A 24,719-nucleotide genomic window follows, 5' to 3' on the forward strand; every position below is an offset into this window, starting at 1 on the left:
CAAATGATTAAGTATGTATTATCTACTAGTGTTTGTTATTGGTTTTTAAAAAAATTCTTAGGGCTAAAGGATTATATTTTATTTTGAGTTTAAAGGGAGGTTGATGAATAATCTGTAGAAGGGGAGTTAAGGAGTTTAGGGAGTTTTAATGTCTTGCATTAACTTAGCATATTTTAGCGTATGTTTGGTAAAACCTATACTCTGTTTTTCTTCTGGGAAGGGGGGGTTGCACAAATGTTTAAATAGATAAATGATTTGTTTGATTTGTTTGAATTTTAAAAACAATAAAAACTTTTTGTTCAAAAAAAAAAAATTAATTTGGCCAGGCTCGGCCAAAACACAGCAAAGGTGTGTACGGGCAGGTGGCTTCTCATTTGAGGAGGGTCTCCCTGCTCATACATACCCTCCCGGCCCCGCCACAGCCAGCCAACGGATCACAAAAGGAGAAGGAGGGGGAGGACGGGAAGGAGGCGGAGGGTTGCCTGAGGGGAAGACTCTGCCACGGCTCGTGCTTGTTCCTCAGCTAGCCCAGATTTCCAAAAGAGGAAGAAGAAAGAAAAGGAGTAGCAAAGAGCCCCAAGGAGAGCTCATCGGGTTGGCCCAGCCTTGGCTTTTGGAGAGAGAGAGAGAGAGAGAGAGAGAGAGAGAGAGAGAGAGAGAGAGAGAGAGAGAGAGAGATACGGAGAAAGGGAGAGACTGGCTGACGGGTGAGCATCTTTGGTGAGGGTGCTTCAGCTTTCTCTGATGCTGAGCCCCAGGGTGGGCGTGCAAGGTTCAGCAGGGTCAGTCCCCTTTTTCCGCTGCCTTCTTTACTCCTCCAGTTGAGCAGTGCTGCCACTGGCTTTCATTGAAAAGAGTCCTCCAGGTGGCAAAAGTCCCCCGTGCAAGTTTTAAAGCTGCAGCTGGGTGCTGTGGGCCCATCCCCCTTTCCGTCGTCCCCTCCTGGATCCTATTCCCATCCCACCAGCCCTCATGTTAGCAAGGCCGGCATCAGTTGCAGCTGGGTCGGGCCAGTATCTCAGGGTGGAGAGCAGGTTGCGCATCTCCCCAAGCGACTGAGACATGCCCAGCACCAACAAGGGCCGGAAGAAGCTCGAGCAAGAGTGAGGCACTGGAGAATCAGCCCCGGCTGTTTCTCCATTCCCCGCCGTCACCCTTACCTTCTCAGGCCAGGCAAGGAGTGACTGGGAGGGGAGGGCGAGGGGTAGGGCCAGCCAGTGGTGGGATCACCTGACAGGGAGCCACAGCAGAATGCCTAAAGAGCCACATGTGGCTCTGGAGCCACGGGTTCCCAACACCTGAACTAGTTTATCAAAATAGCCCGTTATGTGGGAAGTGCACTGATTGCCAATAAGCTTCAAGGACCAATTAAAGAGGTCAGAATTATTTTCTCAATGCCTAACTTACATGACCTCATAGGAAGAGAAAACTCTGGCAATTCACCATAAAAAAAGCAGGGCAACTGGGACCTAAATACTAAACAATTTCTCCTTTTCCCCCCCAACCAACATTTAGGTATGCCCTATTTGGTAATGTTTCAGATGACAATTAAAACAGTCTTCTTTCAGAGAGCATTCCTATTTATTTATTTATTTATGTCATTAAAGTGTTTAATTACATTTAACAGCAATGGATTTATTTGTTGTTCTTAATATTTACTTATTTATTTGTTATATGAATGGATTTTATTATTATTATTTTTTAAATATTTTATTGATTTTATTATATATACATAAAAATATAATAACAATTCTATTTAACATCGGATATGCAGTGTTTATACATAATTACATGAAAAAAAAATCTGGTGTCACTTATACTATATATTTCTAATTGGTTTCTGCACCTTTTTCTCCTTCCTTAATTTTATCATTCATCCATTCGTACCACCTTCCCCACACAGTATAGTAGTATGAATTCTCATCATTATTTATTTCATGGGTTAATTTACTTATCTCTGCGCACTCCAATATTTTCCTAATGATAAGTTCTTCCAGTGGTGGGTCTTTCTCTTTCCAGTATTGTGCGTATGCCAGTCTATCAGCTGTAGTTATGTGTATCAGGAGATGAACCTTTTCTTTTCCATACCCTTTCTTTACTATTCCCAGGAGAAATATTTCTGGTGTCAATTCAATATCTTCTCCAATTATTTCTTGCAACCATCTCCGAATCCTACTCCAATATCTTTTTGCCTCGGGGCATGTCCACCACATATGAAAGAAGGTGCCCTGACCATGACTGCATTTCCAACAGTTTGGATGCATATTGGGAAACATCTTTGCTACTCTAGCAGGTGCTAAATGCCACCTGTGGAGCATTTTGTAATGGTTTTCTTTATATGTGGCAGCTCTTGTCAATTTGTAATTTTTGTTCCACGCCTCTTCCCATTCATTAAAGTTTAGACTATGCCCAATATTTCTCTCCCATGCTGTCAGTTGATTTCTGGCTACATCCTCGGCTCTCTCTTCGTCTAATAAATAGTTATATAGCTTGGCCAAAGCTTTTTTTCCTGTTCCCATCAAAATTTTGTCTATTCCATTATATCCTAATTCCAAACCGTATTCATCCTTGATTTTATTTGCAGATAGGTCCACCAATCTAGAATTATACCTTGATCTCTCAATACATCATTTGATTTGATATTTCCTCCTCCGTCCACAATGTCTTTATATCTGCACAGTTTCTCCATTCCCCATCTATTGGGGTAAATCAGTGCCTCCACCGTGGAGAGCCATTTTGGGACTTTTACGTAGTATCTCTGCCTAATTCCCGTCCATGTTTGTATTAAGGAGTCCCTAATTTTATGTCTATGGAAATGAGTTTTCTTTTTCTTCTCTGTGTCCCATAAATATGCGTGCCACCCTTTCTGTAAATCGTGGCCTTCTAGAGTTAGAATTCTCTTATTTTCCAGAGTGACCCATTCCTTTATCCATATTAGTTTGGCTGCCCTATAGTAAATTTCCCAATCTGGGAGTCCGAATCCTCCCATGTTCCTTTTTCCCTGTAAGATTTTAGGAGAAATCCTTGGTCTTTTCCCCTCCCATACAAATTCCCTAATATTTTTATTTAATTCTGAAAAAAAATTCTTATCTAAATTTATTGGTATATTCTGATATAAGAATAGAAATCTGGGGAGGATATTCATCTTAACTGCGGCAATTTTGCCTATAAGTGACAGTTTGGTTTTCCTCCATCTGTCCAAATCTTGTTTCATTTTGTTAATTAGCGGGATATAATTGTCTTCCTTTAGGGATGAGCACCTTTTAGTTATCCAAATTCCTAAATATTTTGTCTTTTTGACAACTTGCAGTCCCAGAGTTCCTTCTATCTCTTTCTGCTGCACCTCAGATACATTCTTAGTTAATATTTTGGTTTTGGATTTGTTCAATTTAAGGCCTGCCACCTCTCCATATTTGCCCAACTTTTCTAATACTTTTTGCCCAGATTCTATTGGGTCTTCTAATATTAGTGCCACGTCGTCCGCAAACGCTTGCATTTTATAGACCTCCTTCCTATTTTTTAGGCCTTTGATTTCCTCACTCTTCCTAATTTTTCATAACAGGACTTCTAGGACCAAGATGAATAATAACGGCGACAGGGGGCAACCCTGTCTTACCCCCTTCTTAATCTGAAATGTTCCTGTCCTATCTCCATTTACTAAGATGCTCACCCTCTGGTTATCGTAAATAATTTTTATCATCTTTTCAAAGTTTTGCCCAAACCCCATTATTCTAATTTGTTTAATCATAAAATTCCAATTCACATTATCAAATGCCTTTTGGGCATCCAAAAAAACTAAGGCCATCTGCTTTTCGGGGTGCTCTTCATAGTACTCTAAAATATCTAAAACAATTCTCAAATTGTCCCTAATTTGTCTCCCCGGGAGAAATCCATTTTGGTCTTTATGGATCCAGGCGTTTAATATTTTTTTTGTTCTTTCCGCCATGATGCACATAAATAATTTATAATCTGTGTTTAGAAGCGAAATTGGCCTGTAATTTTGGATTTGTCTTAGGTCAGCACCTTCTTTTGGCAGTAGTGTAACATGAGCTTCCCTCCAGGAGTCAGGAATTTTTGAGCCCATCAAAACCTCATTAAAAATTTTGATTAATTTGGGTTGTAATATTTCTTCCAATTTTTTGTATATTTCTCCTGGGAATCCATCCGGGCCTGGAGCTTTATTGTTTTTGAGTTTAGAGAGGGCTGTTTTAAGTTCTTCAGTTGTTATCTTAGCATTTAACATCTCTCTCTCTTCCTCAGTTATTTGAGGGAGCTCAGCGTTCATCAAGTATTGATCTATTTTTTCCTCCAAGACCTGCTCTTCTTTGTATAGGGCTTCATAGTATTCTCACTCTTTCTAATTTATCTTCTTCTTTATTTAAAAGATTGCCCTCAGCATCTTCTAATATCTGAATTGTCCCTTTTTCATTTTCTTTTTTTAATTTATAGGCCAGCCATCTGCCCGACTTATTAGCATTTTCAAAATAATACTGTTTTGTTCTTTTTATTTTTTGAGCTAGCTCCTCTTGATCCAAGATGTTTAACTTATGTCTCCACATCAGCCAGTTCTCTTTTGCTACTTTAACTCCGGGATTTTCCTGGAGTTTTCTTTCTGCTTCCTCTAAATGTTTAGTGAGGTCTTCCCAGGATTTTCTTTTTATTTTGTTTTTATATGCCGAATATGATATTACTACCCCTCTTAGATAGGCTTTCATTGTATCCCACACTATTTCGAGGGATGTCCCTTGGTTTCCATTTTCTATAAAGAAGGTCTTTACTACTTCTTTCAATTTTTCTACACACTCGTTATCGTTCAGTAGTTTCACATTGAACCTCCATCTCTGGTTTTTCTTTCTCTTTGCATTTCTCCATTTTATTTCCGAGGGGTTATGATCCGCCCAAGTATTTGGGCTGATTTCTGCCATTTCTATTTCTAAGCCCAGCTTCCTGGTGACCCATGCCATGTCTATTCTCGACCATGACTGTTGCGGGTTAGAATAGAATGTATACTGACTTTCTTTTTTTTTTTTTTTTTGAAACAATTTTATTGATTTTTTATACACAAATAAAATTTAATAACAATTCTGTTTAACATCGGATTCGCAGTGTTTATACATATATACATGAATAAGTGTCTGGTGTCATTTGTACTATACATTTCTAATTAATTTCTGCACCTTTTGTTTCTTCCTTAATTCTATCATTTATCCATTCGTGCCATCTTCCCCACACAGTATCATAATCAGAATTTTCATCGTCATTTATCTCGTGAGTTAATTTACTTATCTCTGCACACTCTAATATTTTATTAATTATAAGGTCATCTGGTGGTAGGTCTTTCTTTTTCCAGTATTGAGCGTATGCTAGTCTGGCAGCTGTAGTTATGTGTATTAGGAGGTGGACCTTTTCCTTTCCGTACCCTTTCTTTACCATTCCCAGGAGAAATATTTCTGGATTCAGATCAATGTCTTCTTTAAGTATGTCTTTCAACCATCTCCGAATTTTGCTCCAGTACCTTTTTGCTTCGGGGCATGTCCACCACATATGAAAGAAGGTGCCATGACCATGGCCACATTTCCAACAATTTGGCTGCGCATTGGGGAACATCTTTGCTAGTCTTGCAGGTGCCAAATGCCACCTATGAAGCATTTTGTAGTGATTTTCCTTATATGTGGCTGCTCTAGTTAATTTATAATTTTTATTCCAGGCTTCTTCCCATTCATTAAAATTCAAACTGTGTCCAATATTTCTCTCCCATGCTCTCAATTGATTTCTAATTATATCCTCATCTCTGTCTTCCTCTAATAAATAGTTATACAGCTTGGCCAACGCTTTTTTCCCTGGTCCCATCAAAATTTTGTCTAATCCATTATATCCTAATTCTAGGCCATACTCTTCTTTATCTTTCTGGTATCTTGATTTTATTTGCAGATAAGTCCACCAATCTAAAGTTATACCTTGGTCTCTCAGGGCTTCATTTGATTTAATATTTCCCCCTCCATCGACAATGTCTTTGTATCTGCACAATTTCTCCATTCCCCACCTGTTGGGGTAAATCATTGCCTCTACCGTGGAAAGCCAGTTTGGGACTTTTGAATAGTATCTCTGCCTGATTCCCACCCACGTTTGTATTAGGGAGTCTCTAATTTTATGCCTGTGGAAATAGGTTTTCTTTTTATTGTCTTTGTCCCATAGATATGCATGCCACCCTTTCTGTAGGTCATGTCCTTCTAACACTAAGATTCTCTTATTCTCCAAGGTGATCCAATCCTTTATCCATATCAGCTTTGCTGCTCTGTAATACATTTCCCAATTTGGGAGTCCAAATCCTCCCACATTCCTTTTTTCTTGTAGAATTTTAAGTGAGATCCTTGAGTTTTTTCCCTCCCAAACAAATTTCCTAACGGTCTTATTTAATTCTGAAAAAAAAAAATTCTTTAAAATTACTGGTAAATTTTGATATAAAAATAAGATCTTGGGGAGGATGCTCATCTTAATTGCCGCAATTTTGCCAATAAGTGATAATTTGATCTTTTTCCATCTATCCAGATCTTGTTTTAATTTATTAATTAATGGAGTATAATTATCTTCTTTTAGAGATGAGCACCTTTTGGTTAGCCAAATTCCTAAGTATTTTATTTTGGGGACAACTTGTAAGCCCAGGGTTTCTTCTATCTCTTTCTTCTGCATCTCAGTTACATTCTTAGTAAGTATTTTGGTTTTAGATTTGTTCAATTTAAAGCTTGCCACCTCTCCATATTTACCCAATTCCTCTAATACTTTTTGTCCAGATATTAATGGATCTTCTAATATTAACGCCACGTCATCCGCAAAGGCTTGCGTTTTATAAATCTCTTTTCTAATTTTTAGGCCTTTGATTTCCTCGTTGTTTCTAATGTTTCATAGCAAAACTTCCAGAGCCAAAATAAATAATAGCGGTGACAAAGGGCAGCCTTGCCTTACACCTTTCTTAATTTGAAAAATTCTTGTCCTGTCACCATTTACTAAAATGCTCGCCCTCTGATTATCATAGATAGTTTTTATCATTTTTTTGAAGTTTTGCCCGAATCCCATTATTTTAATTTGCTTGGTCATAAAATTCCAGTTTAGATTATCGAATGCCTTTTGGGCATCCAAAAAAACTAAGGCCAGCTGCTTTTCTGGATGTTCTTCGTAGTATTCTAGAGTATCTAGTACAATTCTCAAATTGTCCCTAATTTGTTGTCCCGAGAGAAATCCATTTTGGTCTTTATGAATCCAATTATTTAATATTTTTTTGGTTCTTTCTGCCATTATACACATAAATAGTTTGTAATCAGTGTTTAGAAGTGAGATCGGTCTATAATTTTGAATTTTTTTTGGGTCAGCATCTTCTTTCGGCAGTAGTGTAACATGAGCTTCCCTCCACGAGTCAGGAATTTTTGAGCCCGTCAAAACCTCATTGAAAATTTCCATTAATTTGGGTTGTAGAATTTCTTCCAATTTTTTATATATTTCTCCTGGGAATCCGTCTGGGCCAGGTGATTTGTTGTTTTTGAGTTTGGAAAGGGCTTTTTTAAACTCTTCGGTTGTTATCTTAGCGTTTAGCATCTCCTTCTCTTCCTCCGTTATTTGCGGGAACTCCGCCTTTGCCAAGTATTGATCTATTTTTTCCTCCGAGGTCTCCTCTTCTTTGTATAGGGATTCATAGTACTCTCTCGCTCTTTCTAGTTTATCTTCTTCTTTATTTAAGAGATTTCCCTCAGCGTCTTCTAATATCTGGATTGTCCCTTTTTCATTTTCCTTTTTTAATTTATAGGCCAGCCACCTCCCGATTTATTTGCGTTCTCAAAATAGTGCTGTTTTGTTCTTTTTATTTTTTGGGCTGGCTCTTCTTGATCTAGAATATTTAATTTATGTCTCCACACCATCCAATTTTCTTTTACTACAGTATCTCCAGGAATTTTCTGGAGTTTCCTTTCTGCTTCATCTAGCTGTTTGATGAGATCTTCCCTGGATTTTCTTTTTAGTTTGTTTTTATATGCGGTGTAGGATATTATTACCCCCCTCAGGTAGGCCTTCATTGTGTCCCATACTATTTCATGGGGTGTCCCTTGGTTCTCGTTTTCTCCAAAAAAAAGTCTTTATTTCTCCTTTAAACGATAGTAAAAAAAAGGAAATTAACACTTACAAAGCTAGCAAAACAAAATATGGATATAATTTGCCTACAGGAGGTCCATATAAAAAAGGATGAGGGCAAATGTCTGGAGTATAAAAAATATGGTAAACTATTTACCTCATTAGCAGAAAAAAGAAAGAGGGGGTAGCAATTTATGTTAAAAAAGGAATTGAAGCAGAATTGAAATATAACGACACAAAGGGCAGAATACTTATGGTTGAAGTTACGATAGAAAACTCTAAAATGTTACTAGTGGGCATTTATGCTCCAAATAAAAAACAAGGAGAATTTTTTCAAAAGTTACGTGAACAATTAGGGAATATGGAACATAATGAAATCTGCATGATAGGTGATTTCAATTGAATTGTAGACCCAGATAACGACCATAAAAGCAATAAAATGAATAAAAACAAAAGAGTGACTTTACCAAAAACTTTTTTCGATTTGGTGGAGGAAATGAATTTAATCGACATATGGCGAACTTTGCACCCAAGCGAAAGACAATTTACATTCTATTCCAACTCGCAACAGTCATGGTCGAGATTAGATATGGCTTGGGTTACCAGGACGCTGGGGTTAGAAATAGAGATGGCAGAAATTAGCCCAAACATCTGGGCAGACCATAATCCCCTGGAAATAAAATGGAGAAATGTAAAGAGAAAGAAACAACAGAGATGGAGGTTCAATACAAAACTATTATGTGACAAAGAGTGCGTAGAAAAACAGAATGTATACTGACTTTCACTTGGGTGTAAAGTTCGCCATATGTCAATTAGGTTCATTTCCTCAACTAAATCAGAGAATGCTTTCGGTAAAGTTGCCCTTTTATTTTTATTAATTTTATTGCTTTTATAGTCTTTGTCTGGGTCCACAATTCCGTTAAAATCACCTATCATGCAAATTTCATTGTATTCCATTTTTCCTAATTGCTCACGAAGCTTTTGAAAATATTCTCCTTGTTTTTTATTTGGGGCATAAATGCCCACTAATAACATTTTGGCATTGTCTCTTGTAACTTCAACCATAAGGGTTCTTCCCTTTGTATCATTGTATTTCAGTTCTGCTTCGATTCCTTTTTTAACATAGATTGCTACCCCCCTCTTTTTTTTCCCCTGCTAATGAGGTAAATAATTTACCATATTTTTTGTACTCAAGACATTTACCCTCATCCTTTTTTATATGAACCTCCTGTAAGCAAATTATATCGAGATTTGCTAGCTTTGTAAGTATTAATTTCCTCTTTTTGCTTTCATTTAGTCCATTAACGTTTACTGAAATTAGTTTCAGATCATCCATTTCTGTTTTCCTTGTCTGGTCTTAGTTTCTATTTGTTCTTACGGCTCTTACTGGTCTCGCTTTTTTTCCCTTGGCTTCTTCTTTGGTCTTCTTCTCCTCTGCAGTTCCTTCCTTGATGTCCCATTGCTGTGCGGTCCCCTCTTCCGGATTTACCACTTCTATTTCCTCTCTGCTACTTTGTTCTTCTTCTGCACCTCTTAACTGATCAAGAAAATCTTGCGCAGTGCTCAAACTGTCTATTTTTATTTTCCTCCCTTGCCAGGTGATTAGCATCCCTTCTGGCAGGAGCCATCTAAATAATATATTCCTTTTGTTCAGTTGCACCGCTAAAAATCTGTAATCCTTTCTCGTCTCACTCACTCTTCTTGGAACCTGTTTTAGTATTATCACTTCTTTTCCTCTGTAAGTTATTTGTCCTTCTCTCGCCATATTATACAGGATGTCTTTTACTTTTTTTCTCGCGAACCTAATATGAACTTCCCTGGGGAGCCTATTCCTTCTTGCATAGTTTGTTTGGACTCTATAGACATCGTCCAGTTCTCTAATAATCTCGTGCTTATCCTGTTGAAGTACCTCCGCAATCAATTCGGCCATCTTTTCCCCCAAATCCTCCTCTTTATCTTCTTCAACATTCTGGAAGCGTAGATAGAACGATGCCCTATCCATCTCCAATTGGATTAACGAGTCTTCGAGTTCCTTGTTTTGGGTCGTCAGTGTCTGGTCCACCATGTCTAATTTCTTCTCATTTTGTTCTATTCTTAACTCCGCCTTCTGAATTCTCTGTTCATTGTTAGAGATTGAGACTTGAATCTCATTCATCTTTTGGTCTAGTTTGTGGATATCTGATTTTAATTCCGTGTGATTGCTGGACATTTTTTCCTGCATAGCCATCATCGTTTCTTGGATTAATGTCAAAGTTGATTGCACCATTTGTAGTGTTGGTGTTGCTGTGGCTTTTTCTGTTTTTGATAGTCCTTCCGTAGACTTTTGGGTAGCTGGGGAGGTCATGGTTATGGTGGGATTCGAGGGTTTCCCCCCCCCTGTTTTCAGGATAGTTGACGACATGCTCGTCATTTCTTTCAAAATTATTTTTTGTTCTTTGATTATTTTCTCAATGTTTCTCCAGATTTTCATGCACTGGCTGCCACCTCTTTTTATACCTCTTCAAAAATGAATAGGATTTATTTATCAGTCGATTTCAATTAATCACTCTATATCACTTCCAATCAATTTCTTAAAAATATAGCCTAAGATAATTTATACTTTTATACGTAGTTGATTTGTGCTTAATTAATGTAATATTAATAAGAATTCATAATACTTAATTCAATCCCTCCTAATACATAATAAATCTCTGATTTTCTTTAATAACTTAAATGACAGTGCTACCTAAATAAATTACAGTTATAATCTTAGCTAAATATCTTATATTCTTCTTCTTCTTTTTTTTTTCTCTTTAGGATAATTTTAAATAATGATAATTTTTAAATAGTTTTTAGAAAAGATTTAAATAGTTTTCCTTCAAACTCCTATATGACTATATACCAATGAATTAATTAGCTGAATACTGTAATTCTTATATTACTAAATATCAATAAGTTAATATATAAAATATGCAAAGTTACTATAGGTACAAGTGAGTATACTTAAATAATTAATTAAATGAATGCAAATCAAATAACACTATATAAGAGTATATCTTGTAAGCAAGGAAAGTCAGGACTTAAATAACCTAAAAATTAACAGTTCTTATTAATAACACTATTACTATGCAGAAGGTCAGGAAGTTAAGGACAGCGTTATCAAAAGTAAAAAGAATAAAAAGGAAAGCTATCAAGTTGCAATAAGGGACAAATGGTATTTTCCACAAAGATAAAGTTTTTTGATTTTGATTTTTTTTTTCACTCAGTCATCAATCTCCTCCAATCCTTCCTTAGCCACAGCCGAAGCTCTATGATAAATCTCGCAGCTAGATTGTCTCTATGCCTGTCCTTTTCAGTTTTTGCTCTGTCAGGTTTCTTTAATGGCTGCACTTCCTGTTCTCTGTTACAGGCAAGTAAGGTCCGATCTTCAGCTTAATTCACCTTCCTGCTATGGCCAGCAAATGAGGAACAAAATTTTTCTGGGTTCTTATGTGTTCCTTGCTCTCTGTGTCCACCAAACCTCTTTTTACGCAGGCAGTTTCAGCATCCTCAGTCTTTCCTTTTCTCCGCCGGCTAGATGGGCTCTGTGCCTTGGCAAACTGCTCTCTGATCTCCGGCGCCGCTCGTTTCCACTCTGAGCCCCTCGCGCTCGTCTACGCCGACCCCTTTTTGATGTTCAAATCCACATAGGCAGGGAAAGTAAGTTTCGATCACGCCACTGCAACCTCCGATCTTCCTTGCTTCCCTCTAGTTGTCAGCTACCACAGCTTCAAGTCAGCCATTGAGAGGCTGACTCACTCACGCTGGTTTGACAGAGCTGCCCGGTTTTTGCGAGAAGTGCTTGCGCTTCACTTTCTCGCTCACCCGACTCTCTCTATTGTCCGTGGGGCTCTCCAGGTCCCGCCCCCCGAAGGGATCCCCAAAACGTGGTGACAGGCGGTGTTGAGGAGTAGCGATCACTCACTCAGCACCATGTCGCTGCAGCTCACCAACCGGAAGTCGGATTTTATTATTTTTATGTATTTATTTATTTATTATTTTTATTGGCATTTTATCTATATTGTAAACTACCTGGAATCAGGTGGAATATAAATTTTGAGAATAAATGCATTCCTTTTTAATCAGACTTTTTTTTTTTTAATTTGATTTATATGCCGCCCTTCTCCGGAGACTCAGGGCGGCTTACAATGCGTTAAGCAATAGCCTTCATACTTTTGTATATTTGTACAAAGTCAGCTTATTGCCCCCACAAACTGGGTCCTCATTTCACCTACCTTAGAAAGGATGGAAGGCTGAGTCAACCTTGAGCCTTGGAGAGATTCGAACCAGCAGTAAATTGCAGGCAGCTGTGTTAATAACAGGGTGCGTAGACCACTGTACTATCAAGGCTCATTTGATTAAACATCTTTTTTAATCAGACTTCTATTAAACTCCTATATGAATTATCTTATGTAACAATAGTAATACTGTTACAGGAGGTTGAGGTTTGTCCCAACGAATGCACTGGAGCTGAAATGAAACTGACAGAGGAGTCTTGTAAAAATATACTTTACTAGAAACATTAAAAAAAAGGACAAATGTCTTTAAAACACATCAATAACTAACACTTATCTTCATTAGCTGAAGCCAGGCCGTCTCTCCAAGTTCCTCTCCTGCAATACTGAAACCAGTCCTCTTAACCCTTTCCAAAGGCAAAGGCAAAAGCTAATACAACACTAAGTAGTTTCAGGATCGGTATATCATCGAGGCAGTGTGAACCCGCAGCGTAGGCTTCTCAGCAGTGATGAGTGAAAATGTCCTGTAGAGAGCTTCTGTGAATCAAATCACCTGTAGAGTTGATCCAATCAGCATCGTGGTTTGAAGCTTCTGGCAGGAAACTTCTAGCAGGGAAATTCTCCAGCTCTTCCTCTTGGTCATGGCTTCAGCAGCAGCAGCAGCAACTACAGCTCAGAGACAACAGCAGATGCTAGCTTGCAGGCATATGTTGGCTTGCATGCTCAGCTCAGCAAAGGCAAGCTCTCTTCTCCTTTCTCTCTGGCTCTCTGGCTCTGAGCTTCAGCTCTAGCTCATGCATCAGGCAGTGACTTTGTTCCAGCTCTGTCTCTTTACTCAGCTCTCTGAGTCCAGGCTTCTTTGGGCTTCTTGGCTCTCGGCTGGCTTGGCTTGGCTTGCCTTGCTGAATCGTTTTGGCAGGCAACAAGCTCCTACTTATATAGTGAGTCAGTGAGCAATTAACTAGGGGGGGGGGAGGCTTGTAGTTAATTGCAAGACGGAGATTGGCCTGTTTGAATGTTTGCAGTTTGTAACTAATCTTATAGTCAAGCAATCCTGACAATACTCTTGACAAATACATTAGTGGTGAAATGTAAAATTTGTTACTACCGGTTCTGTGGGTGTGGCTTGGTGGTGGGGGAATGTGACTGGGTGGGTGTGGCCAACTTTTAAAAAAAAAACTTTTAAAACCATTTTTTCTACAACCTCTTCGGCTGAAGAGGTTGTAAAAAAATGCTTTTAAAAGCCTCTGCCGATCAGGCAACTCAGCTGGGATCATCAGAGGCTTTTAAAAGCATTTTTCTTCAGCAGGTAAAAAACCTTGCATTAAATTTAAGCTGTTACAAGATAGTAGGAACCATGGGGGTTTCGGTCTTCCAGACTGGGAGCTCTACTACCAGGCAGCAGTGCTGACATGATTAAGAGATTGGACTCAACTTAAAAACAAAAAAATATTAGCATTAGAAGGGCACGATCTCCAACTAGGTTGGCACAGGTTTCTATGGGAAGGTAAAAATAAAACACATTCATATTTTCAGAGGCATATAATAAGGAATTCTCTATACAATGTCTGGGTAAAGATTAAAAAACACCACTATATGAAAATCTCAAATTGGTTATCGACAATGGAGGCAATGACACACCCAAATACAGTAAAATGTAAGGTACTCAGAAATTTTAGATGAGAAAGGAGAATTAAAATCAGTGCAAACATTGAAAACACAAGGAATAAATATAGAATGGTGGCCCTACCTACAAATCAAAACAAGACTAAAAAAAGATTAAGAACAATTCGGCATATATGAAAAACAATTGGAGTTGGATAAAATTGGGAACAGAAGGAAAAATTATTACAAAATTATATAAATTTCTACTAAGACATAAAATGGAGGAGGAAGTTGTAAAAGAAACGATGATTAGTTGGGGAAGGAATTTCGGCCACAACATAGAATTAGAACAGTGGGACAAACTATGGGAAAGGAACTACAAACTCACAACAGCAGTTACCTACAAAGAAAACCTCTATAAAATGTTTTATAGGTGGCATTTGCCACCAGCGAGATTGGCCAAGATGTATCCCAATTTATCACCTAATTGTTGGAGATGTAACTATAAATCCGGAACATTCTATCATATGTGGTGGATGTGCCCCATCACAAGGAAGTATTGGTGTCAAAAATGGTTGGAAGAAATTACAAAGCAAAAAATAGATTTGAAACCTGGATTGTTTTTATTAGGAATACTGGACCTGAAAATGAATAAAAACCTTCAATGCATTATATTGCACATACTTACCGCAGCAAGAATCACATTCGCAAAAAATTGGAAACAAAAAAATATACCCTCAGACGAAACTGTAATTATGAAAATTCTAGAATGCACAGAGATGGATAAAATGACTATGGAGTTGAAAGAGAGAGAGGATTCGGACTATTATGAAATATGGAATAAAATGTACAGTTGGCTTGAAAATAGAAATCAGAACAAGAAATGTTTAACTTAATATTGATGAAACTTAAATTAAAGTAACTGAACAACATTAAATAAAGAGTGGTAAATATAAACGAACATAAATGTATAGATAAGAACAAATAAATATTATAATGTGTATATATATATATGTGTGTGTGTGTGTGTGTGTGTTGGAGTAATGTGATTATTTTACTATTGAATAGTAAATAGAAATGATAGAATAGAGAACTACAAGAGCAAAGTACATAAATTGATACGAAATGCTGTGAAATTACCATTAATGTTATGTAATGTTCAATACGTTATGTTTTGACATGTTTTGTTTATATATGTGTGTGATTGTCTTTTGTGTTGTTTTTAAAGACAAACTGTTTAATAAAAATTATTTAATAAAAAAAGAATTTAATACTGTAATGGAAATAATTTTAAACATTAAAAGTTGTGTGTGTGTGTGTGCTTGGTTTAAACTATTACACATTTTAAGTAGAAAAAATAGTTTCCTCTTGAAAGCCTATCTTTAAAAAAATGGAACCAGTCCTCTGTTTATTACTGGGATCAGTAAACTGAATTCCTCTTCCATCCTGTTTGGTTTGCACCTTACTCTGCTTTGTCTTTAATGTAGTACTTAAACACGATTAGGCAACCTTTCCCACAGCTTCCAATCAACAGTATATTCCTATAAAGTAGAAATATAAAGTATTACATTTCTTTGAGCATTTGAAAATAATATATAAACAGTAATAATAATACTAGTAGTATGAAAAATGGAGATTTTCATCATATTGACTTGGGAAATTTAATTGAACAGCTGTGTAAGAACTTTCCTCAAGTTCTAAATCAGATTTATGTTTTTCAATGACAGTGGATCCAAACTTGTTACTTCAAGTGGAGACAAAACAGTTCGTGTATGGGACTTCACGAAGGGTGGGTGCATTCTGAAACTCGAAGGTCATAGCTATGCAGTGTTGGATTGTTCTTGGCATTCATGTGGTGATTTTGTTGCATCTGCCTCTATGGATGAAACAAGCAAAGTCTGGGACCTGAACAGGTACGTGATTGTTTATAATCTGGTTTTTTTTTTTTTTACATGTGTAAATTTAAACGGGGAGAAAATGGTGGTGTTTTTAGACAAAATAAACAATAATTTAGAGAACTGCTTTAGTGTAATAGTTAAGGCATTCGGTTAGAAACCAGAAAACCATGACTTCTAGTCCTGCCTTAGGCATAAATTCAGCTGGCTGATTTTAGGCCAGTCATTCTTAAGCAGTGGCAAATCACTTCTGAAAAACCTTACTTACCAAGAAAATTGTAGGTACCAGTCCAGGCAGTTACCAGGAGTCGAAACCTGACTGAAAGGCACAAAAAGTAATAATTGAATGCAGCTACTCTATCCTTAAATGAAACAAGCACATTTAGGTCACCTTAAGAAATAATTGCTGGGTTCTTAAGTAAATGCAGAACAGAGCAAAAATGGATGAGAGTTCAGATTCTTTATCCGATACCCTGTCCTGCCTTGATTCCCCCATCACATAATAAGCACAGATCAGTTTGAGAGAAGTCAGAACTACTTGATTGCAAAAGGAATTAGAACTCAAGAGTGTAGGTTGCTATGCATCACCCATCAGCACAAGGAAAAAAACAATGTATTGTATCATATTGCTTTATAAAAACCATTACTTTGCAAAGGGTTGTCATGAAAGATTACTGCCCATTTAATGAACTCAATATTCTATGCAGAACAATACTGTGTAGGGCAGGGGTGTCAAATTTGCAGTGTCACGTTGTCATCACATGATGTATTGCGACTTTTTCCCACTTCGCTAAACTGGAGGTGGGTGTGACTAGTTTATGACGCATTTGGCCTGCCGCCCACGAGTTTGACACCTGTGGTATAGGTTATCTTAATTCCTCCTGATTTTCTCTACTGTAAATTGCTTTTACTACCATGATATATTTGAGAAATAGAGCCTTTTGTAAGTACAGTATCTCATGTCCTTTTACATCTTGTGTTTCAGTTTAGTAATATATTTAAAAATACCATAATTTTCAATGTATTGTTGTTCTTGCTTGGACTACCAGTATGTAAATAATGGCACTCATTCAGTTGGGCAGATATGAAACTTTAGGTTGACTTATAATGATGGTTTACAGCCCTAGATTGTGAAGCTGAGAATAATTTATTTTTATTTTTATTTATTTATTTTTGTCAAGCATATATAAGATTACAGATAAAAGTATAAACAAGATTATGAATACATGAAATGGATATAAATAAAAAGGGACATTAGGACAGGGACGGTAGGCACATTGGTGCGCTTATGCACACCCCTTACGTGCATAATTGTAGTGATTCTATTTGTATAATTGTACATAATTGTAGTGATCTATCCTTCTTTATTTGCACCTGCAATAATTTATATGACTGGCTCCTAAAAACATGATTCATTTTTTTAAGTAGATTGATCCCTTATACACTTTTCCTATGATCAGAAGGAAGGCTTCTTAATTTTCATCAAATGTATTGGTTTGATCTCCGACTGTAAATTAATGAATAATAATAGTATTAATCTCATATGTTGTTATTAATAAGTAGTTAGGTAAGCAAGTTGTGTTCTTTTACCTGGAATACAAGACAAAGAATTTAAGATTGTTTTGTTTATTCATGCTTTTGATGAAATATTCCAAGAGGTGATATGAGATGGAATTTTGTTTAATTAATTTTATTTAACTGAATGCATTTGTCTAAAAGAAAGAACATGGTTTTCCCACTAAAATATTATTTTTTTAAAAAATCTGTTGAGAATATAGTAATAGAGGCAGATATTGTAATTTCAGCCTAATCTTTTTTTGAGAGACATTGTCTTCTATTTCAGAATATTTACTTTTTAAAAGCTTATTGCTTCAATAATGTTTCTGAACATTAGTGGAATTAGAAAAACATATCTGAATCCCACCCTCATAGGTACAGTGTGTTCAGGCATAATCTGATCCTGTTTTGCAATTAGAAGCTTGTGAGTCTACAGTATGTACCATGAATAAGGGCTCCTATCCTTGTCCTCCTCTGCAATGTTTCCTGGTTCCTAGTGCCTAGGACTAAATGGACCTGTCACTTTGCCCATATTTAGACAACTACCTGTTTATAGACACTCCTTTTTAATGCACACCTCCTGTACTTTATTGTAAAACTGTAATGCCCTCTACATGGGGCTCCCCTTGGGGTGCATTTGGAGGCTCCAGCTGGTACAGAATGCAGCCATGCGGGTTGTTACGGGAGCTTCTCGTTACTCCCATGTAACACCTCTCCTGTGCGAGCTGCACTGGCTGCTGGTGGCCTTTCGGATCCGCTTCAAGGTGCTGGCTCTCGCCTATAAAGCCCTACATGGCACGGCCCCGGGGTACTTGCGGGACCACCTCCTACCGGCCTCCCACCGCCCAGTGCGATCACATAGGGCTGCCCTCCTCCAGGTGCCATCGGCCAGACAATGTTGGCTGGTGGCCCCCAGATTGAGGGCGTTCTCGGTGGCTGCGCCGACCCTCTGGAATGAATTACCCACCGAGCTCCAGACAGCCCCTGATCTCCGTTCCTTCCGCAAAGATCTTAAGACCTGGATTTTTACTCAAATCACCTGATCTGGTTGGGTTTTTTAGTTAACTGTGGGATTTTAAATTGGATTTTTAATGCTATTTAGTGATATTGTTTTTATTGTCATTTTATACTTGTGAGCCACCCCGAGTCCTTCGGGAGAAGGGTGGGATATAAATGTTAATAAAATAAAATAAATAAATAAATAAAACAACTTACCCTTCCCATATCAGGGTCCAAAAATGGGTGGTTGTTTTTTTAAAAAATGCTAAGGCTGTATCCATTTCCAAAGGGGCACTTTGCGTAGTTGGAATTTTCAAGCAAATTTCCTCTTCAGAACTTTGTCACAAAACATGACAATGTTCCATTTCAATAAGATGAATAGCTTGCCATTTGATTTCACTCATTTATTAATGGCACGGTAGCCACAGTTAGCAAGATTGATTGGCCAGCTGAGACCAATTAGCTCTGTTTTCATGTTTTATCAAGGAAAAGCAATGTCCCCCACAAGGTATTTCCCTCTTGAAAATCTGCCACATTTAAGCAGATTGCCTATGAACTATAGTCAAACATAGCCTTGCACATAGCCCACTTGCCATACTGCATCAGCTAGGACTGGCAATTCAAACTGTAACTACAGGTATTCCTGAATATATATTTTTTTTATCTCAGCAGATGTATGGATGTGACACACTTCTACATGGGGATGTATACATGCAGAGACATGTATACATCCTGATCTCAGAAATGCTCATTCATATAGTCAGAATGTTTCAACCTCAAATAAATCAAATAAATAAATAAATCCTGCTGACAGTTGGGTCCTGAGCCCCTTGCACTGTTTCTTTTTAACATTCTGTTGAGTTGGAAACAATATCGAGTTGTGAAAGATCTGCAGAGCCTGGCTTCTGGAATTCTTTCTAAGCCTTTTACCAATTATGGCCATAGAAAGCATCTGTTGTGTATGCATGTGCACTGTCAGCCTAGGAGGTGTTTCCTCTGTATGCATATATGTGTTTAAGCATATTTGTTGCTTCTGTTGGTAGTACATGTGTATGTATGTATTTATATGAGAGAGAGGGAGGTTACTTTTTTCAAATAATTAAAAATTATAAACAAATAATAAAAGTCAATACAAACTACAAAAAATATAAACAGAAACATAAAAGCAGGAGGGGTGTAAAAAAAAGAGAGAGAGAGAGAGAAAAGACATAACTTCCTCCTTCATCCAGCAAATAAAAACTATTTCAGTAGCTTATTACCTAAATAAAGCAATCTCTCTTGTCATCTCTTACATAAGGAAAACAAAGACAAATGCTACATCAATCAATCTTTGTCGGTAAGAGTCCAGTAATGGCAACCAGATGTAACTATTTACTTCTTATAACCCTTGTCAAACAAGCCAATCTTATAAACCTTTGCTGAATTATTAAAATTATTATTTAACCTCTTCAAAAAAATTCTCAGTGGTAATTTGCTGATTATCTGTAAACAAAGAGTTCAGAGAAAGGAGTCTGGAAGCTAAATTGTACAATGAATGGTTAAGGGAATAGGTAAGTCTAGTGTATTAAATAGAAGAATTAGGGATAACATGATAGCTGTCTTCCAGTATTTGACGGGCTGTCGCAAGGAGAGGAATTCAACTTATTTTCCAATAAGTTTTTTTCTGCACATAGAAGCAGAAAAAAAAGAGATGGAATCTCATCAAAGGAAGATCCAAGCTGGAACTAAGGAGAAATTTCCTGAAAGTGTGAACAGTTAATCAGTGGAATAGCTTTGTCTCCCAGAGGTGTAAGTGCTGCACTGCTGGAGGTTTTTAAAAATAGACTGGACAACCACTTGTCCGGGATGGTATAAGGACCAGGTTTGACAGAGTTTGTCTTCCAATAAAAGTTATGGCAATTAAAATGTTGAATACTGCCACTGAATGGAAACATAAAATTAATTTAGGGAGCATTTTAAACTAAAATAATGCTTGTAATTGCTTGAATGACTCGCTGTGGTGAAACGTTTGCTTATGTTTGTTTTTATAGTGATGTCTCACTGCAAGATAGGCAATAAAATTAATCAGAAATAGCAATTAGAAGTCCAGATGGTTAAATATAGAACTGAAAGGGATATAGATAACAAAAATTCATAAAGAAAGATTTTAGATTTTGAACATATATTATCTATATATAGAGAATATGTTATCTATTTTTATTATTTTATTATTAAATTATTATTATTAATACATCAGTTATACATTGAACATATTAAATCTATCTGAAATGTACAATATAGATTGCTAAGATGAACAACAGAGAATGTTCTGTAATTTCTGCAATATCTTCACTATTAATTTCACAAGTCATTTCTACAGGCAATCCCCGGGTTATGAGTGATCCCTTACCGAACGTTTGAAGTTATGCATTTACGAACAAGTCCCGAAACTATGAATCTTGCAGCACCACAGCAATTGTTCACCTTTACAAAGAACCGCAGAGGCTCTGCAACATTTGTCCTGCACATTGCAGTCCGAAACGGAGCTTCCGAGGGGCGGATTCGCTCCTTTTGGGCTTCCGCGGGCCTCCCCCAGCACGTTGCAGGTGAAATGGAGCTTCTGATGGATCCACCCCTTGGAAGCTCAATTTCGGCCTGCAATGGGCAGTTGGAAGCCCGCGGAGGTCCAAACGGAGCATCAGAAGGGCAGATATGCCTCTTGGAAGCTCCATTTTGGCCTGCAATGGCCGGGGGAGGCCTGCAGAGGCCTGAACAGAGCTTCGGAGGGGCACACTTGGCTGAGAGGCTGGAGAGGAGGCTGCTTGCTAGATCTTCACAAGGTAGCTGACCCGGCGCAGCAGGTTGGGTGGAGGGGAAGCAATTGTGGAGAGCATGAGGTATTTCAGTGGGTCAGGGAGGCCTTGGGTGGTCTTAGGCAGGTGGCCTGTTCCATCACTAGGTCCCTCCCATGGCCTTCCCCACCCTGAAATACCTCATGTGACTTAATGAGCTTCGCATTCGATTAGCGATTAGCGAATGCATGGGCGAAAGGAGGGAGTGATCCCATTCAAGGTACAAGATTCCCTCCCATGAATCCTTGGGTTATGAATGGAATGGGCAGGCTCCATTACATTCATAACTTGAGGATTACCTGTTATTCTACTTTCCAAATGAAGAAGGCATGTTACATTGCAGCTGAAGAGGAAATGCTTTTTCTTGAACCTGAACTATTAGACTGCCATTTTTCAGTTGCTCATCAACAGAAGGCTGATTTAAAAATTATGTTTTACTTCTGCACACTGTTTAAATCAGATGATCAGAAAATTCAATTTGCATCTATACTTGTATCCCTTATAAATAAATCCTAAAGAGGGATTCTAGAAAGATAAAGTGTAACTTGGAGTCAATCTAACAGCTGCATTGTCTCATGTAGTCTAAAACTCCTTCCCAGTTCTCGAATCCTCTATTATCACGTTCCCATTAGATGGTCATCCTGCCTCTGCTTATGTGTCTCCAGAGCAGAAGAGCTTACCATTTCCCAAGGCATCGTCAAACAGCAATCCTGATAGTCAGTAAAATCTCATTCCTTGTGGATAATACTATTTTTAATTGTCCTGTCTTCTGAACAACTCCAAGGTAACTTTCTACATGACAGCCACTCAGATATTGGAAGACAGCCATCAGGTATTTCTGCAGTATTTTCTTCTCCAATCTAAACATACCTCCAATTGTTTCTCATAACCTCTCTGGCATCTTATCTTCTTGATTGTTCTTCTCTGGATGTACTCCAGTCAGTGATCTTCCTAAAATGTTATGCCCACAATTGGATGCAATACTTTTAAGTTTAATTTGAGCAGTGCAGAAGATGGCTTCTCTCTGTGACAAGACACTTTTGTTGGTGCAACCCAGAGGTGGGTTTCAGCAGGTTCTGGAGAACTGGTAGTGGAAATTTTGAGTAGTTTGGAGAACCGGTAATAAAAATGCTGACTGGTCCCATCCCCATCTATTCTCTGCCTCCCAAGTCCCAGCTGATCAGGAAGAAATGGGGATTTTGCAGTAACCTTCCTGCCATCCCTGGGTGGAGGGTCAGGGGTGGCTTGGGAGTTCATGGCTTCCATGGCAGCCATGGACCTGACTCAGATTATTCAGGGCCCTACTCATGAAGGAGAGCACGCACCCGATCTTGTTTTCATCTCTGAACAGTGGCATGGTGAGTTCGGGGGTGGGGGGATTACCTGCTGTTTGCCCCCTGTCATGGTCCGATCACTATCTCCTGCGGCTGGGCTTCCAGTATGCCACCTCTCCTCGCTGGGATGAGGAACCTACCACCTGGTTCTGCCCCAGGCGCCTGATGGACCCGGACAGGTTCCAGACAGAGCTTGGGACAATTCCTCTCTCTCTCTCCCACACCTCGATTGAGACCCTGGTGGAAGCCTGGGATGAAGCAGCTGCCGGGGCTCTCGATCGTGTCGTTCCTCTCACTCGACGCAGATCTCGGTTGGCCCCTTGGTTTACTGAGGAGCTCCGGGGGATGAAGCGTCGGAGGAGAGGCCTAGAGAGCTGTTGGAGGGCCAGTCGTTCCGAATCTGACCGTGCACAGCTAAGAATGTTTACGCGTTCTTACGTGGTGGAGATGGCGGTGGCGAAGCGTCGTTACTTCTCCGCCCTCATCGTGTCCGCAGATAATCACCCGGCTGCCCTGTTTAGGGTCTCCTGCTCCCTCCTGAACCAGAGGGCGGGGGAGGACCCTTTGCGAGGGCAGGCTGAGGAGTTTAGTCAACATCTGTCGGACAAGATCGCTCAGATTCGGGACAGCTTGAACTCCGACTGGGCAGGGTCAGATGGTGGGGAGGCATCTGGTCTTGTGGTCTGGGAAGAGTTCGACCCTGTTACCCCTGAGGAAGTGGACAGGATCATGAGGAAACTGAGTGCAACCACTTGCTTGCTGGACCTGTGACCCTCCTGGCTGGTCTATTCAGCACGGGAGGTGACACGTGGCTGGATCCAGGCAGTGATAACTGCATCTTTGGATGAGGGGAGCTTTCCCTCCGCCTTGAAGGAGGCGGTGGTTAGGCCCCTCCTCAAGAAACCTGCCTTGGATCCGACCATTTTAGGCAACTTTCGTCCGGTCTCCAACCTCTGCTTTGTGGCGAAGGTTGTTGAGAGCGTGATGGCACGTCAGTTCACAGTGGCCCTGGATGAAGTGGATTATCTAGATCTGTACCAATCAGGTTTCAGGCCTGGGTTGTAATGGGAGGATCCCATGTTACACCTCTCCTGTGCGACTTGCATTGGTTGCCGGTTGCCCTCCGGGTGAGATTCAAGGTGCTGGTGTTAACCTATAAAGCCCTTCATGGCTTAGGCCCAGGATATCTGTCGGACCACCTGCAACCAGCATCGACTTCCCATCGCCCGGTGCGTTCCCCCAGAGAGGGCCTACTCAGGGTGCCGTCAGCTAGACAGTGTCAGCTGGTGACCCCCAGGGGTAGAGCCTTCTCTGTGGCTGCGCCCACCCTTTGGAATCAACTTTCCATGGGTCTTCGGCTGGCCCCCGACCTTCGTACCTTCCGCCGTGAGTTTAAGACCTGGCTGTTTAAACGCCCTAGCCAGGACTGATGGGGTCTACTGTTTTAAATTGGTTTTAGTCTGTTTTAGTCTGTTTTAATTTATATTTATTGGAATTGTTTCGTTTGATGTAAGCCGCCCTGAGTCCTTCGGAGAGAGGGCAGCATATAAATCCAATAAATAATAATAATAATAACCTTCCCCTGGATTGGGGAGGGAATGGAGGTTTTACAGTGTCCTTCCCCTGCTGTGCCTTCAAGCCACGCCCATCAAGCAATGCCACACCCATCAAGCCACGCCCACAGAACCGGTAGTAAAAAAATTTGAAACCCACCACTGGTGCAACCTAAAGTTGTGTTCACGTAGAATTCTAAAAAAATGAGATTTTCCCCCCACTCACTCTTTATAATGTCTCCAGTTTTTCAATTTCACTATAAAAGTTTGTTCAGTATTGTATGAATATTTTCTAAGCCCACTGGATCCTTTCTATCTATTTATTAAAAATGTAGAAGGTATGAAAAAATCTAATAAATGTTAATTATATTGGGCTTTCTTTAAAAAAGAAAAGCCATTGTTTGGTAAAAATAACTGGTCACCAATGATTTATACAATGGTTCTTTATTTCTCTTCATTTCAAAAAGTAAGGATAATGCTATAATTTAAATGATAATGCATTTAATTATAGATAGGTAGTTCTAGGTATGTATGTTTCATTTTTTATTTTCCAATATTCATCTTGGCTTCTGAT

The 24,719-nt window shown here is 38.9% G+C and overlaps 1 protein-coding gene across 7 annotated transcripts in view; it reads left to right on the forward strand.

Annotated features, from left to right (window-relative positions):
- SPAG16 (sperm associated antigen 16) overlaps positions 1 to 24,719 on the forward strand; it is a 539,401-nt gene that overhangs the window by 223,590 nt on the left and 291,092 nt on the right. For 6 of the 7 annotated variants that reach the window (XM_034433548.2, XM_034433564.2, XM_034433602.2 and 3 more), the window contains one exon: positions 15,704 to 15,889. The exons of the other annotated variant lie outside the window; for it this stretch is intronic. In XM_034433548.2, coding sequence (XP_034289439.2) covers positions 15,704 to 15,889 — 186 coding nt within the window. The remainder of the gene's footprint in view (positions 1 to 15,703; positions 15,890 to 24,719) is intronic. 7 annotated transcript variants of the gene reach the window in all.

The sequence above is a fragment of the Pantherophis guttatus genome, chromosome 1 (genome assembly GCF_059756535.1).
Source record: "Pantherophis guttatus breed Tessera chromosome 1, ASM5975653v1, whole genome shotgun sequence".
Lineage (NCBI taxonomy): Eukaryota > Metazoa > Chordata > Lepidosauria > Squamata > Colubridae > Pantherophis > Pantherophis guttatus.